Source organism: Rutidosis leptorrhynchoides, chromosome 10 (assembly GCF_046630445.1).
Source record: "Rutidosis leptorrhynchoides isolate AG116_Rl617_1_P2 chromosome 10, CSIRO_AGI_Rlap_v1, whole genome shotgun sequence".
NCBI lineage: Eukaryota > Viridiplantae > Streptophyta > Magnoliopsida > Asterales > Asteraceae > Rutidosis > Rutidosis leptorrhynchoides.
In genome coordinates this window covers 276,393,826-276,413,045 of record NC_092342.1, presented here as the reverse complement: position 1 = coordinate 276,413,045, position 19,220 = coordinate 276,393,826, and the positions used below count along the sequence as shown (strand labels likewise).

At 30.3% G+C, this 19,220-nt stretch overlaps 1 protein-coding gene across 1 annotated transcript; it reads right to left on the bottom strand.

The window, feature by feature from the left end:
- Positions 1-3,690: 3,690 nt before the first annotated feature.
- On the bottom strand, positions 3,691-5,118 carry LOC139873082 (uncharacterized). Its single transcript, XM_071861015.1, has one exon. The coding sequence runs from the start codon at positions 4,984-4,986 to the stop codon at positions 3,823-3,825; it is 1,164 nt and encodes a 387-aa protein (XP_071717116.1). The 5' UTR covers positions 4,987-5,118; the 3' UTR covers positions 3,691-3,822.
- Positions 5,119-19,220: the final 14,102 nt, after the last annotated feature.

Below are 19,220 nucleotides of genomic sequence, written 5' to 3'. Positions count from 1 at the left end.
ATAATCGAACGGGTACGGTATTAGTTTGGTCCGTTTTGATTGTTTGATGCAATTAGTAGCATTCTAGAAAGACATAAATTATTGACAAAATTACTCCCGTCGTTCTTGAACTTATACCGAAATCATAAACGTCGTCCTCAAAGTTTTTTTATTTGCGTTCGTCGTCACTGAACTTGCATTTTATAACTTGTGTCATCCTTCTGTTAACTGTCCGTCTCTTTCCTCCGTTTACCTCTAGCATCTGCCAAACATGTGAGGGCAATTCTATCATTTTATATCTTTTATAGTTAAGGGACGACGAATGTAATTTTGCCATTCTTCCCTTATCTTCATCTTCATCTTCATCCCCAATATTAAACAAACCCTATTTTCTTCTTCACCTAACCTTTTTATTTTTTCATTACAAAATTATAAATGCTAGTATTTTAACAAATTCAAATCCAAATTAAAATATAAAATCAAATATAACTCAAGAGCATAAACAATTGGCAACATTAAAATTATGAGGATAATTAATGATAACCGAAGAAACGGTTTCTTCAGCAAATTGTTCAAGAGAACATGGGATATAACGGTGGCGGAAGAAACATGAAGCTGGGTGCAGCGGTGGCGTTATTTGCTTGGCCGATTTTTGCAACAATCAAAGGAGCAGCAACCGGCGTTCGGATCGGGAATGAGAGTCGTGTTTCTCAAAAACCCTACTAAATCTAAACACGAATCAACTGTTACTGGGGTGTTTTTGCCACGTCAAATCGGAGCTCCAGTTGAAACCCGCAAGAAAATAGTAGCTGGTATAAGTTTTAGTAAAAAATGCGAAGTAATAATTTATGATTATTTTTTAAAATAAAAACAAATTAAATAGTTGTCACTGAGTAATCGAGGTTGACTTAGACCCTTGATCTATTTCATTCTATCTATGTATTAACCTTTTCTGTTTCAACAATTGCTTTGATAAACATCTTAATTTTAATATTAACTAGGCTGTTCGATTGTTCTACTTCCTGATAAAGTTGGTCATGCTTTGAATTTGAATCGTGAAGTTCAAAATCGACGTAATAGTGCGCGTTTTACCCTAATGACGGTATATTTCTTATTGAATCAATCAAGTACTTATTTAATAATATAGCGTTTATAATTTTCTAATGAAAATGAGGAGGATAGGTGAAGAAGAAATTAGGGTTTGTGAAATATTGGGGATGAAGATGAAGATAAAGGAAGAAAGAGAAAATTACGCCGGTCGTCCTTGGACTATGAAAGAGATAAAAGGACAGAATTGCCCTCACATGTTTGTCACATGCTGAAGGTTAACGGAGGAAAGAGACGGACAGTTGACAGAAGGACGACACAAGTTATAAAATGCAAGTTCAGTGACGACGAGCGCAAAAAAAAAAAAGTTTAGGGACGACGGCTATGATTTCAGTATACATTCAAGGACGATGGGAGTAATTTTGTCTAAATTATTTAACCAAATACAGTATTCAAATTTAAAACCCAGGGGACCTGAGACTGGAATGGAAGCATATAATCTTTTCTAATGATTAAGGACTTTTTACGTAGGGCCGAGCTCTTGAGTTAAGAACTCAATGACCAAGACCAACCAAAGTGAGCTAATACACGTGTAACATCACCCTTTTCAAAACTGGACTAAAAAGTTCATTACTTACTGGAGAACCATATTGAATCTCAACATTTGAACCTTTTATATTCAGCAAAATCAAACATTGTGTATGGGCCTGCAAATCAGTAGGACATACTTTTACTGCATCTTAGACCATAAATAATGGTGAGTAGGTGACCGTGTTTGATGAGGTTTTTGTAGAGTATAGTGTTGATGTGACAAATGTGATGGTGTGATAGCGAGTTGGAGTTTGTAAGATCATTTCTAACACTTACTATGACGTGCGAGTCAAATGGTATAGTTTTTGGTATAAAAAAAAAATGGGTTTTTGATGGTGACTATATTGACCTTCATCAACAAAAAGGTTAAATTTTTGTGTCAAATATTTGTATGGTGATGTGATAAAATCTGATTCAAAATTGGGTGAAAAAAATAATATAAATAATAAATATAAAATATGTCTTGATTATGATTGGTTGAGTTGGGATCTGAGGCGAAAAACATTTCGCTAGTACAACGACTAACGCCTGCATGCATGAAAACTAACGCTCAGTTAGAGTTCATTAGTTTTCATCGAAAATTCTACCTCATCTGATGCTCCGATATAAATGCTCTAATGATAGTGGGATGATGATGTGCAATGAGGTCATTTTATTATTTTGGGTTTCGATAACTTATGTGCTAAGGGCATGAGTTAACCCTCATTTATTTCAGTCAAAAATTCTAAATATATCACAAAATTAATTCATTAAACTCTCAGATTTCCAAATTTACATATTTATTAATTACAGTTTTATAGTAATATTCATGGAAACATTTACATCATTAATCGTCCTTAACAACTACCCTTAGGGCAGAAGTTAGATTTTCCCTATTATTTTTATTTAATAAATTAAATTATGAATATAATAATCTAAATTGTGATTGGCTGAAAAACATCACACTTAGATTTCCTTCCTGTGATATCACGCCAACCATTTTTCCCTCCATCACGCCACATTATGTTGTGATGGTGACATGATGGGAGGTAAAAATTGCTCTATCACGCTCTTTTAAATATGGCAATGAGTTGAGTCCACTAACGATGATCCATCACCATTATGGATGACAATGGATCGGATATGGATCGGGTGAGGCCGTATCCATATCCATTTATTTTTTTAATCCATATTCATATCCATTTATAAAAATTTCATTCATTCATATCAATATCCGTCGGGTGAAGCAGGTTAATGGATAATCATCCATATTCATTTAAATTTATTTTATTTTTATAAGAAATACAGTCGAGTAATATTTGTTAATAGTTTATGCGATCAAAAGTCACATTTTTACTAATCTATATAACAAATAATCAACAAATAAACCACCTATTAAACGTGTAAAGATATCGATTTGCTTAAACGTGTAAAGATATCGATTTGCTTAACTTTTTAGTTACATGGAATCATATTTAAACCACCAAAATGCGATAAATACATTTAATGATTCAAACAAAACAAAATATAATAATTTATATTTTTAGAAAATATATTAAAAAAGTTGAATATAATTAATGAAATATCACTACATAAATGATATTAATTCGAGTGATAAATCTATATATTTAGTTATTCCGGGTAAAACGGTTCATCCGTGGGTGAAACTTTTCATTCATATTCATTTCCATTTCCATTTAATCTATATTCATATCCATATCCATTTAGATCGTCCATATTCACGAATAATTGGGTGAATCGGGTGGATATTCGTCTCCATTGCCAACCCTAAATTCACCATCTTTTCTTCTTTTCTTTTTCACAAGAGACAAACATTATTAACTATACAGAACTGATACAGAAAAGCAAGAAATAAGTTGAACACAAATAAACATGAAGATTACTATGATTATTAACAATACAGAACCAATACAGAAAAGCAAGAAATAAGTTGAACACAAATTAAGAGAAACGAACAGAGAATGAAATCACCACAACATTGGTGGGATATCATATCAGATCTACTTATACTGATATAATCATTCAAATATATATATATCATATATATGTATACAAACAATATACATAGGTTGTTAAAATTACAACGGAGCATTCATTTCATATGCATTAAAAAAATTGCATCAAAAAAAATTTATACAGCCAATTATCAATTTGTTACCAAATCACAATACTCCTTAAACCTAGCAAAGTAGCTAACTAATATCATTACCTTGATGAAACAGGATTCAAAGCCCTTGCAAATCCATGCATAGCTCCATAACCTTTTGAATTGAACCCTAAACAACCGAATAACCCATGCCTGTACGGCAAATACGTCTTCTTCATCATCTCTTCAGCTTGTGCTCTATTCATCGTATAAAGCATTTCATGCGCCGATCTTACTCCACTTCTTTTCCGATTCACACCTACTCCGTTCACCGACTTTTTCGCCGATGTTTTAACCGTCACCGGAACCTCCTCAGCCGCACCGGTAGTTTTTGAATTCGATAATCTGACTGATTTATTCGCGGCGGATTTAGAAGACCGCGGCGTAACCTCTGCCGTGGCCGTACCGACTTCTTCCGATGCACTGGCGGCTTTTGAAGTAAGTGAATCTGATGATTTTTTTAACGATAATGTAGACCAGAACTTGTGATTATTTTTATTGCTATTTGTGCTGTTACGACCTTCGCTTTTGCTTCTGTATAAAAATTCTTTTAAAAACTCCCAGCGTTTCGAGCTCCGGCCGACGGATGACGACCGTGACGATGCACCAGACGACGGCGTTTCATTATCGTTTTCAATTGCTCTCTGTTTGTCTTCAACTTCTAATTTCTCTTTGATTTCATCGAGTTCCGTACACTCTCTTCCGTCTTTAAACTCCTCCAGCCATTGAAATGTTGTGTTAGATCTCAACGGCGACATAGATCTAGCTCTTCTCCGTCTATCTCGAGACTTCAAATCTCTAGATTTACTAAAAGTATCTTCATCTCCGTCTATTTCGCTAATGTCAGTTAACGGCGTTAGATCCTGAGGACATTGAAGGTGTGAAGAGAGTTTCATCGGCCGGATCTGGCCATTTAAGAAGAGTTCGTCGGCGGAGGACATGGATCCCGACGGTTCCGGTCCGGTAGCTAGCTCAAACTCAAACGAGCCGCCGGCGGTTTCTAGGTTAGTAATAGAAGAAGAAATGGAGGATAACATGTGGTGTATAGGGCTAGCCGGAGCACTGTAGAAGAATCCTCCTCCTCCGCCGTATCGCGGTGGTTCACGGCCGGGACTAGACGGAGCGCTGACGTAAGGAGTAGATACATCACTATCTATATTATCAGAAAATGTAAAAGGTGTTGTAGTAGTTAAACAGTTACTGGTGGTCTCAAGGTCTTCCATTGTTGGTGGCAATGGAGAGAAGTGAATGATGAAGATTTAATTGAGATTTTTTAGGTTAGTTGATTTAATATGAAGAGACACTGGGTTAGGTTTCCATTATCTTCTGACTTGATAGATATGGATATTAATTGTAGAAGATGCACAGCTTGAGGGGATAAAAAAATGGGAGGTGAATATAAAATTTATCTACCGACTTCCAACTCTATTATTGTAAATAAGGAGATAATAATAAATTAAATGTGTATGGAAAATATTGAGTGTGTGAGTATTATCTTCAAAACAATAGAGCATAGAGCATGTAGTTGATATTTTTAGCATTATTTTTACAGTAAAAAATTTGTTACTATGTGTTTTTATTATTGTGCAAGTATTATTAATTTAAATTTATTTATTTATTACTCCGTACTTTTTTTTATATGTATAGAGGAATATTCAAATGAGACCAATTTTTAAGTTGAGATTCAAGGGACCAATCAGATTGCGACACGTGGCGCGATAATCACATGTGATTGGAAAAAAAATTCAAAATTTTTTTTTTTTCGAAACAAATAAAATTTTTTTTTTCGAAACAAATAAAATTTCAAATTTTTTTTTTCGAAATTTTTTTTTTCAATCACATGTGATTAAATTTGACACGCAGTAAATCACATGTGATTGTGCATGTCAATCAAACGTGATTATCGCATGTCAAATCCAATCACATGTGATTGAAAAAAAAAATTCAGTAAAATGACGAATAATGACGAATTTCACTAAATTTGTGCTAAAACCTTCAAACACCAAGTTTTTGATCAAAACTTGATCAAATCACCGAATTAATGTCTAAAATTTTGAAGATACGATCACGAAACGCTAACAAACTTGATCAAATCACCGAATTAAAGTATATTTCCGGTTGAATTATTTTTAAAAAAATTGTAATTTTTTTAATCACATGTGATTGGATTTGATATGCAAAATCACATGTGATTGAGTTCCACAATCACATGTGATTGGGTTTTACAATCACATGTGATTGGATTTGACATGCTAAATTTTTAAAAAAAAAATTCATAAAAAAAATTTTGGAAATTTTTTTTTTTAAATTTAAAAAAAAAAAATTTTAAAAAATTTACTTTTTTTTTTCAATCACATGTGATTGTCGCGCCACATGTCGCGCTCTGATTGGTCAATTGAATTTCAAGCAAATTTTTGGTTTCAAGGGAATACAACTCTATATGTATAATGTGTATAATTTAATTTAAATACCTGTGATGATTTATCAAAACTATTATCATCTTCCTAAACTCAATGGATCCTATGTTACTGCCACTTTAATACCTATCCAATACTTCATTGCGAGTATTATGAAGAGGTTTTCTTTCCTAAATATCAATATGCGTAAAGAAAAAAAAAAAGACACTAGACACACACTTTATTACTCCGTATTAAATATTAAAATACATTATAATCATTAATTAAATATTCAGTTAAGTATAATTTGCAAACATAAGTAATCATTTTTAATAAAAACATATACGTAGTATCATAAAAGAAGTAAAATAACAAAAATATCACTCACATAGTCACATGTCTATTTTCCTTGAATGTATTGTGGTGCCAGTTGAGATCTTCGGTTATTTCTATATGGTTGTGACCGATCTTTTTCGGTGGTGGAATATTAGATGAGTAATTCCAGGTTCGTTAGAAGATTTTTCATTCGATTGGTTTTTCGGTATAGGCATTAAAGCTTCAAAGTATTGGAAATTGATTGGGCTCGCTACTATTTGGGCAATTTGAATGGCGGGAAACGATTTCATTTTCAATGGCAAATTCACTTGTCGCTCGATATTGGTTCGCAACATCAAATTAAAGGTCTTCCTTTAGGCCACAAATCTCAAGTTTTGCCATGGATTACACTCTTATGTATGGAAGCAAAATTCGTTTTTACTATGTTACTAGTTCTTTGGCTTTCAATTTATAATCCTTCTCATGACCGAGTTCAACTCCATCATTGTATTTTGTGTCATATCTTCATTGTTTTGATGAAGATATCACTATCAATACAACTCAATATTTTTTTTGCCAAAAAAAAATCTATTTTTATCATAAATGAATATGAATCGGATGATGGTATATTCACATCCATATATATTAAATAAAGATTCATTAATATTAATATTCATTTAGCTATAATTTATCAATCTATATTTATGTCCGATAAATTATTCTGGTTAAAGAATATTCATTAGATAATTCAACGTTGGATATTTTTTCAACTTAATACTATCAAAAGTCATAATATGTAAAAAAAAAAAAATAAGTCGTAACGTATATAATTTACATGTTCTAAATCACTTAATTAACTAATCTATCGTAACTTTTGTTTATATATATAAATATACAATCTGGTGACAACAAATACACCATACATATTATAATATGATCATCTGTAAGTACAGATGCGTTGATCGAAATATCAATTAAATATATCGGGAAATATCTTTTCATAAATAATACTCACAGGAAATATTAAAAATTTAATATAATTAAAAGTGAAAGAAAATAGTATAAATTTATTGAAATACTGTATATATAAATGAAAGTAATTATGATGATATATTTATATTTATATATTAAATGTTTACATATTTAAATATTTTTTTGGTGAAATCGGATTCACTCATGGATTACAAATTATCATCCACATACGATTCAATAAACATCTATATATGTGTCTATGTTCAATATTCATCCATTTAAATTATTTATATCCGCTTTAATCGGATCATATCGAATGAATATCCATCGAATCGGATGTTAATTGTTATCCCTAGTTTTAGTTAATGGAATTTCTACTCCTAAATTTTCCAATCAAAAAATTCTTGAGGCAAGGTGATCTGCTTAACTCTTTTTGTTTCTCATAATGATTGAGGTTTTACATGTTTTGTTAAAGATGCAACTTCTACTGGTGCAATCCCGCCTTACTACGACACAGTATTGTCCTCTTTGTCCGTAGGAGCACGAATTTTTTTGGCGATCACACGAAGCCTTTCTAGGAGTTCACCCATCCTAGTGCTACTCCTGCTCGAGCACGCTTAACTGCAGAGCTTTGACTGGATCTGTTGTGCTTGTGGCTTCAAAATGCGGTGTGTCTGTTAAGGATGAGATATACCTTATAAGGGACTCAAACTTACAAATTCTACCCATAGAGGCTAGTGCTCGGATATCATATGTAATATCCCGCCTTACCACGACCACAATATTATCCGATTTGCTCGTAGGTGTTGTGACCCGAACTTTTTCATGTTTATATATATTAAATGAAATTGGTATATTTACATGATTAAATGTTTTCAACATGTTAAGCACTCAAACTTGTTAAGACTTGATTATTTGAAATGAGTTTCATGTAGACAATTGACGACCCAAGTTGACCGGCGATTCACGAACGTCAAAACTTGTAAAAATTATATGATGTTATATATATATAGATATATATATATATATATATATATATATATATATATATATATATATATATATATATATATATATATATATATATATATATATATATATATATAGTTAACATGATATTATGATAAGAAAGTATTTCACTAGGTATATTAACAATGAGTTTTATACATAAAATGAGACTATTGAATTAAGAAACTCGAAACGATATATATAACGATTATCGTTATAACAACGTCTTACTAACTACATATGAATCATATTAAGATATTGTTACACTATGTTTAAATATGATAAATGATAAGTAAACATATCATTAAGTGTATTAACAATGAACTACATATGTAAAAAAACAAGACTATTAACTTAAGGATTTCGAAACGAGACATATATGTAACGATTATCGTTGTAACTATATTTAAATGTATATATATCATATTAAGATATATTAATACATCATAATATCATGATAATGTAATAATTTAACATCTCATTAGATATAATAAACAATGGGTTAACAACATTTAACAGGATCGTTAACTTAAAGGTTTCAAAACAACACTTACATGTAACGACTAACGATGACTTAACGACTCAGTTAAAATGTATATACATGTAGTGTATTAAGATGTATTTGTACACTTTTGAAAGACTTCAAGACACATATCAAAGTACTTCTACTTAACAAAAATGCTTACAATTACATCCTCATTCATTTTCATCAACAATTCTACTCGTATGCACCCGTATTCGTACTCGTACAATACACATCTTCTAGATGTATATACTATTGGTATATATGTAGAGACCCGTCCTAATCCATCTGGACGAAGTCCATATCGATTACAAACGATTCACAATAGTTGATTACATCGCGAGGTACTTGACCTCTATATGATACATTTTACAAACATTGCATTCGTTTTTTGAAAAGACAATCTTTCATTACATCGAAAGTTGACGGCATGCATACCATTTCATAATATATCCAACTATACTTGACTTAATAATAATCTTGATGAACTCAACGACTCGAATGCAACGTCTTTTGAAATATGTCATGAATGACTCCAAGTAATATCTCTAATATGAGCAAATGCACAGCGGAAGATTTCTTTCATACCTGAGAATAAACATGCTTTCAAGTGTCAACCAAAAGGTTGGTGAGTTCATAGGTTTATCATAAAATAATAAAATTCATCATTTTGATAGACCACAAGATTTATATCCTGCATGGTACAAATGGGCCCGAATCCTATACCCACCTGTAATATATTTCATGACCCGTCCTAATCCATCTGAACGAAGTCAATATCGATTATAAACGATTCATAATAGTTGATTACATCGCGAGGTACTTGACCTCTATATGATACATTTTACAAACAATGCATTCATTTTTTTAAAAGACAAGCATTGAAAGTTGACAGGCATGCATCACATTTCATAATATATCAAACTATCAACGACTTAATAATAATCTCGATGAACTCAACGACTCGAATGCAACATCTTTTGAAATATGTCATGAATGACTCCAAGTAATATCTCTAATATGAGCAAATTCACAGCGGAAGATTTCTTTCGTACCTGAGAATAAACATGCTTTAAAGTGTCAACCAAAAGGTTGGTGAGTTCATTAGTTTATCATAAAGAATCATTTCATAATTTTAATAGACCACAAGATTTCATACTTCCATTTCTCATAATCATACGTCCCATGCATAGAGATAAAAATATCATTCATATGGATTGAACACCTGGTAACCGACATTCACAATATGCATATAAGAATATCCCCATCATTCCGAGATCCTCCATCGGACATGATATAAATTTCGAAGTACTAAAGCATCCGGTACTTTGGATGGGGCTTGTTGGGCCCGATAGATCTATCTTTAGAGTTCGCGTCAATTAGGGTGTCTGTTCCCTAATTCTTAGATTACCAGACTTAATAAAAAGGGGCATATTCGATCTCGATCATTCAACCATATAATGTAGTTTCGATTACTTGTGTCTATTTCGTAAAACATTTATAAAAGCGCATGTATTCTCAGTCCAAAATGCATATAAAAGGGAATAATGAAACTCACCTAATGTATTTTGTAGTAAAAATACATATAACGACATTAAACAACTGAACAATGCAGGGTTGGCCTCGGATTCACGAACCTATATCATTTGTGTAATTATTAATATTCATAATTGTAATTGAACACACACACACACACACACACACACACACACACACACACATATATATATATATATATATATATATATATATATATATATATATATATATATATATAATGTATTAGTTATATCATTATTATGTTAATAATATATATTTGTTTATATAATTATTTTGTATATAAAAATATTAAATTTTGTTATGTTATATGTGTTAAATATACATATCTATGTATGTATTTTATTTGTTTAACAAAACAACAGTTCTATAATAATAAGTTAATATTAATAATGATAATAACATTAATAAAATACATATGTTAATAATAACCCTATTAGTGATAATAACAAAGATATTAATAATAGTACTTGTAAAAATATTAATTTTACTGTTTATGATAATTATGATATTAATGATTTACTAATAATATTAACTTCCTTGAAAATGATAATACTAATAAAAATAATGATTTTGTTAAAAAATGCTACTTATGTTAATAATAATAATAATACTAGTAATTTCAACAATGATATTAATACTAATATTAGTGAAAATAATAATAACCTGTATTATTTTTATAATAACAATAATAATAATTATCCTAATCATAACACTAACAATAATGATAATACTATTGTTACAGTGATAAATTAGTAGTCATAATAATAATAATAATATTATTCCTAATTGTAACTAGAATCATAATACTTGATAATAAATGAGAATCTTAATAATAATGCTTGTATTAATAATAAGTGTTCTTAAACCAATAATAACAACAATAATAATAGTGATAATAATAATAATAATAATAATAATAATAATAAAATCATAAAAAAAAAACTACCTTCACAGAAAAATCGCCCAAAAAGAAGTTGTCACTCCAGGGACTCGAACCCCCGACCACCCGCTCACCCGTCATACTCTCTAACCGTTCTTCTGCATTTGTTTTTCTGATAGAAACTGATTCCTAAATTTATTTATACAATATTCCTGTTATCTCCTCCTTCTTCCTCACACGATAACCCGACTGACATAGCAGCTCCAATATAATATTTAATTACTGAAATTAGTTTAATCTTAATTAACTGCGTGGAATACATTTAATTAACAGACAACAAAACACAAAAAAAAAATGAAATAAAAGAAAGAACACGGCTGTACAGCCTTCGTGAAGAACACCTACAACTCCAAACTTGTTTGAACGATTAAGACATTTTTTGACTAAACTCATAACACGAAGTAGGTTGGAAATCTCTTTTAGAAACTATCTGTAGTCTTAATTGATCTTAAATCGTAAAGATAAACTCGAATTTGTTCATAGAAAATCTGTTTGACTTTTTGATTGAATCTTTGACTTCCAAAATTCGGAATTGATAAGGAAAATTGGCATTTGAAAATTTACGGAGAGTTTAAACGAAAGTTTTAGAAGAGAATTGCATTATTAGTTTTTGAATTAAATCAAAAATTCGAAATTTCGTGAATTAAAGTCAAGAACAGAGGTACCTGATATATTCTTCAATTTTCTGTTTGAAATTCATCTAATTAAAATTGTGAAAGATATTAGAAATTGGTAATTGATATTGTAAGGTTGTTTTTTTATCAGTTGTCACAGGATTTAATCGAGCTTTAAAGCAAAATCCATCGACAGAATATATCGTTCGTACATGAAGAAAAATAAAGAAATATAATGACATGTACTGGATTTTTGTATTGTAATGAAACTCAATTCTGACCTCTAACAAACTTTAGATAAAAACAAAAAGATAAAAAGTGTGAAGGTGATTTACAACTGATTCAGAATCCAAAGTTGAGTACGTAAGAATTTATATATTAATAATTAATGATTATAATTATATTAATAATAATTAAATTTCTAACAATATTAATAGTAGATTTAATAATAATAATATTAATATTATCATTATCAAATAATACAAAAATGATTTTAATACTATTATTAATAATAAATTTTATTATTTTCTACTCTTTATATTAATGATAATAATTTATATAATAATAATCATTAATAATGATATCTAATAATAATACTAATAAAAATCATAATATCTAAAATTAAAAATTATTATTGGTCATAATGATATTAATAATGATACCAATGTTATTATTAAATTTATCAATAATACTATTTATAATTTTATTAATAATAATAACAATTTATACATATCCAATTTTATTAATAATATTATTAATACAGATATTATTATTAATATTAACCTTAATGAAAGTAATGTTCATAATACAACATTTATACTTTAGCTTGTTTTTACATTTAATATATACAATTTCTAAATCATGTAATTTTTAATGATTACATATATTGTAACTTACATTACTTTTTAATTTCATATACATATATATATATATATATATATATATTACAATATACGTATTAATGACTATCTATAATTAGCCTATTTATATATATAAGTTCATTTTAAGTATAAATTATTTATTTTATATCTTATCTTTACATATTTAGTTTAAATGTTTAAATTATATTTTATAAATTTCAATTTATTATATATTCTACATTTTGTATATATACATATTTATTTACATACAACTGTTCGTGAATCGTCGGAGATGGTCAAAGGTTAAATGAATACATGCACACAATTCAAAGTTTTGGAGGCTTCAACATTATAGACTTTGCTTATCGTGTCGAAAACATATAAAGATTAAGTTTAAATTTGGTCGGAAATTCCCGGGTCATCACAGTACCTACCCGTTAAAGAAATTTCGTCCCGAAATTTGAGTGAGGTGGTCATGGTTAATAATAAAAATGTTTTCATGACGAATATGAGCTGATAAATTGAGTTTTTATCATCATTAAGTAATATGGATAAAATAATTCGATTATTCGAAAAATACGAATGAAGCTATCACAAAAGATTGAAATAGGAAAAATAAGGATTCGTCTTAACTTTTGACGGAGACAGGGTTGAATTCCGGAATTCATGGGATTTATAGAAAATCTTCGAAATAAAAAAGATTTGATTCTTCGGCGAATAAGGAAATTAAGATCTCTCGAATTAAATGCGGTGATTTGCCTCGATTAATCTGTCTGATATTTCCATTATAAATTTACCTTTTCCGTTCCATTTGTTTTCACCACTTCTATACTCAATTCCCAGTTTCAAAAGATTTATGAAAATGCTTAACCCTGTTCTGATCCTTGTTCTTATTCTAACTATCACAATGATCATTCTTCTTTTCCAACTTCCACCAGAGGAGTCTGCTTTCTTCTACTTTGCCCTCGGGATTATAATGTTTTTAATTCTTCCGTGTCTTTATGTTGCGATAAACATTGATATACACGGTTTGTAATTTGTGTGTTGTTATCGGGCTTTATATTCTCCCTTATATTTCAAAGCTCTATGCTTTTGTTTTCTCTTCCCGACTTCAAGTCAAGCGAATAATGGTCCAGAATTTGTAGATATAGAGTTTTGAATGATTATAATGTTCAAAGCAGGAAGGAACGTGATAGCACGATTTGATTTTCAAATTTATCAACATCACGGAAGATAGAACCATCAAGAATACATTTTCTTGATTTGTTCAGGAATTAAGTAGAATGAAAGAGTTGTGTGACATGGCACATGATGACGTTATGATCTGTGAATCATCACGTCCCATTAGAAACTCAGCATGACTTACTGTAATATAATCACGTTGATCAAGTGTCATTATATTATACTAACTCATGCATCAGTTCCCAACATTACTTCAATAACAATCATATTTAAGCTCTAAAGTTTACAGAATATAGAAACTAACAGTTTCTATATGATGTAACACTGATAGCACGAAGAGATTAATGATTTCAGATAAGAATAGTTATAAAAATATCTCCAGAAATATGGAGGATATTTATAATGAAAGATACGATAATATCTCAGAATATCTAAGATCAGAGGATGATAGAAACTATTATCTGCAAGGGTTTAGAGTAAGGAGCAAGATATTCACTAAAGACTTTAGCAGACATTGAATCATTTGGATTCTTTGAAGTCAAACTTATTCTTTGTGATTTGTCCATGGCTTTCTTCCTAGTTTCGCATAATCTGCTTTTCGGTACTAAATTTTCTATTGAATGTTTCCAATATAATGATACACAGGAAGCATAAGGAGGTATATAATTTTGGACGAGAATATTTATGAAAATATCCTCAGAAATATCGAAGATATTGATGATAATATTTTGGAATTTCTAAGTTCGATGGTTGATGGAGAAAGATTTTCCGCAAGATTTTAACATGACTTCGGAGCAAGATATTCTCTAAAGATTTCAACGGATCCAGAATTACCTGAATTCTTTGAATATAGGGTTTGGTCCTTGTATTTGTCCTTGGTCTCCTTCATGGGTAGCTCAATCTGTTTTTCAATACCCAATTTTCTATCGAGCGTTCCTAACACTCCCTTTTTTATCATCAAACTTTTGGTCGTTTAGACCATCTACCATTTTTCTGTTTCCTCTGCATTTAATGCTATGATATCTGAATCATCGGTTATTAATCCGAGGTGGTTTCAGGAAAATTGTGATTTTAGATGATTAAACGCTGATGGTAATATGGTGGAATATGAAAGGTTCCCTGGTAACAATAAAAGAGCACGCGTATATATCAACGTTATAATAAGGTTGTTTCGTACGAAAAGTTGAAGTTGTCTTGCTGGAGCTGTGACAAAACTGGCTATCTCGAACAGCAGATGCAAAGTTATTTTCGGTAACAATAACGCTAAAGGAATTAGCACAGCTACGTGTTAAACGTTTACTCAGGTTCCGAGTGTTTTCAGGTGCATAACTCTTTTCTCCCGTAAATGAAGTGCGGTTGGTTCATCCTATCGATTGAAGTGTTTTTCAAGAATTATGAAAGGTTTGAACGCAGAATGTAATCGTGAAGATACAAATGATGTTTAAGACGAAATCAAGTGGCAACTTGAAGAATTGTTTAGTTTCATATGTTATAATCAATATTTTAATTCATTTTAATTGTCCAATGTTATTAGTCCACAGTCGATAGTCCACAGTTGACAGTCCAATAATTCATATATAGTTTAATATATAATATTCGAATTAATTAATACGTGTCGTGACCCGTATACGTCTCAGACTCGATCACAACTCAAACTATATATATTATTGTAGAATCAGCCTCAACCCTGTATAGAGAACTCGATCATTACTACATATAGAGTGTCTATGGTGATTCCAAATACTATATATAGATGCGTCGATATGATATGTCAAAACCTTGTATACGTGTCCCGATATTTAAAGTGCGTAAAATAAATAATAGAAAATTAAATAACGATAAATAAGGTGCGTAAAGTAAATAACAGAAATTTAATGACGATAAATAAAATTGCGAGAATGTAAATTGCTATAAAATAAATTGCGATAAACAAAATGTAATCAGTTAGCTAGGATTTTGTTAGCGTGAATTCTTAACAAAATTTTTCATAGTTAATTTGTTTGTTTCTAACAAATTTTATTTTGTCCAATGTTTTCTTCATTATGCCACTTGTCGGATTCTGATAGGTCAAAATCCAAATATGAAATTGAATGAAAATGGTTATTCTGTGGTGAACGGATACGTATATCGATGGATGTAAGTAGGATTGTAAATGACTGTTGAATCAGATTCGAAGAATGTACAGTGTAACTTACTAATGTGAAAACTAAATATTCCTCGGGTATTACCTACCCGTTAAAATATTTTCACCATTAAAAGTTTGTACAAAAGAATTTTTAATTACAACCTTTATGAAAACATATATACATATATATTTTCTTCAGATGTAATCATGGATTTAATGAGTTAATGTGATATTAATCTCATTTGATTTATTGTTAGAACAAGAATATATAATCTCTAAAACATTAGAGATTACATAATAGCCATAATGAACGAAGATAATTGATGTAGAACGATACGTAGAACGATGATTATACTCGAGGTACAGAATGAGATGTCGAAGCTGGTGACGCGGATGTTGTTATTGGTGGTATTAGTGCTGTTGGTGCTGAGGCTGGTGATGTTACTGGTGTTGGTGATACTGCTGGTGCTTGCAAATTGTGTACCGTGTCCTCTAAAGTTAACACTCGAGCTCGGAGTTCTTTAACTTCTTCTACTAACCCTAGTTGGTTATCAGTGTGAGGTAGAGGTCGGATATCTCCTCTAGTTCCGTTAGTGGTAACTTCAAGACGAAAAATTCTTGCAAATAGGGTATAAATGGTGTTGCGAACGGGTTCGCCGGTGAGCGGGTCAAGTACTCCAAGGTTAGGTGGTAGATTTGATTAATGATATGGAGTACCTTCTTCCCTTCTCCATAGGGTGAGTATGTCGCGAACCCACCCCCATTTTCTCCAGTAATCACGGTAGTTGCTTGGTTGGTGTGCTCCTGTCACGCTGTCTTCGGAGTCAGAGGAACTTGGTCGATTCGTAGAAGCCATCTTACGTGATCTCAGGAAAGATTTTTGGTATGAAGAGTTTAGTGACAGCAATTGATAGTTGTATGGTATTCTCAATGCATAATTTGCATAGATATATATAGTACCAGGATCCCTTAAATTAAGGAGAAATTTACGAGAGATAACATGCAAGGTCTACAGTAACAGATACGCTAAGATATGAATTTTGTCTATACACTATTCATGCAGTCAATGCAGTAAAACGTGTCTAGACTAAGAATAATGAGTAGGTAATTTCCTAAGGATGATAAGCAGATGATTTTCGATAAAAATGATAAGAAAAACTTTTGACATGCAGACACGGTCGAAGTCCAGACTCACTAATGCATCCTAATGACTATCAGTTAGACACACTAATGCAAGACCTGGTTCGCTAAGACCATGGCTCTGATACCAACTTTCATGACCCGTCCTAATCCATCTGAACGAAGTCAATATCGATTATAAACGATTCATAATAGTTGATTACATCGCGAGGTACTTGACCTCTATATGATACATTTTACAACAATGCATTCATTTTTTTAAAAGACAAGCATTGAAAGTTGACAGGCATGCATCACATTTCATAATATATCAAACTATCAACGACTTAATAATAATCTCGATGAACTCAACGACTCGAATGCAACATCTTTTGAAATATGTCATGAATGACTCCAAGTAATATCTCTAATATGAGCAAATTCACAGCGGAAGATTTCTTTCGTACCTGAGAATAAACATGCTTTAAAGTGTCAACCAAAAGGTTGGTGAGTTCATTAGTTTATCATAAAGAATCATTTCATAATTTTAATAGACCACAAGATTTCATACTTCCATTTCTCATAATCATACGTCCCATGCATAGAGATAAAAATATCATTCATATGGATTGAACACCTGGTAACCGACATTCACAATATGCATATAAGAATATCCCCATCATTCCGGGATCCTCCATCGGACATGATATAAATTTCGAAGTACTAAAGCATCCGGTACTTTGGATGGGGCTTGTTGGGCCCGATAGATCTATCTTTAGAGTTCGCGTCAATTAGGGTGTCTGTTCCCTAATTCTTAGATTACCAGACTTAATAAAAAGGGGCATATTCGATCTCGATCATTCAACCATATAATGTAGTTTCGATTACTTGTGTCTATTTCGTAAAACATTTATAAAAGCGCATGTATTCTCAGTCCAAAATGCATATAAAAGGGAATAATGAAACTCACCTAATGTATTTTGTAGTAAAAATACATATAACGACATTAAACAACTGAACAATGCAGGGTTGGCCTCGGATTCACGAACCTATATCATTTGTGTAATTATTAATATTCATAATTGTAATTGAACACACACACACACACACACACACACACACACACACACACATATATATATATATATATATATATATATATATATATATATATATATATATATATATATATATATATATATATATATATATATATATATATGTAAATGTATTAGTTATATCATTATTATGTTAATAATATATATTTGTTTATATAATTATTTTGTATATAAAAATATTAAATTTTGTTATGTTATATGTGTTAAATATACATATCTATGTATGTATTTTATTTGTTTAACAAAACAACAGTTCTATAATAATAAGTTAATATTAATAATGATAATAACATTAATAAAATACATATGTTAATAATAACCCTATTAGTGATAATAACAAAGATATTAATAATAGTACTTGTAAAAATATTAATTTTACTGTTTATGATAATTATGATATTAATGATTTACTAATAATATTAACTTCCTTGAAAATGATAATACTAATAAAAATAATGATTTTGTTAAAAAATGCTACTTATGTTAATAATAATAATAATACTATTAATTTCAACAATGATATTAATACTAATATTAGTGAAAATAATAATAACCTGTATTATTTTTATAATAACAATAATAATAATTATCCTAATCATAACACTAACAATAATGATAATACTATTGTTACAGTGATAAATTAGTAGTCATAATAATAATAATAATATTCCTAATTGTAACTAGAATCATAATACTTGATAATAAATGAGAATCTTAATAATAAT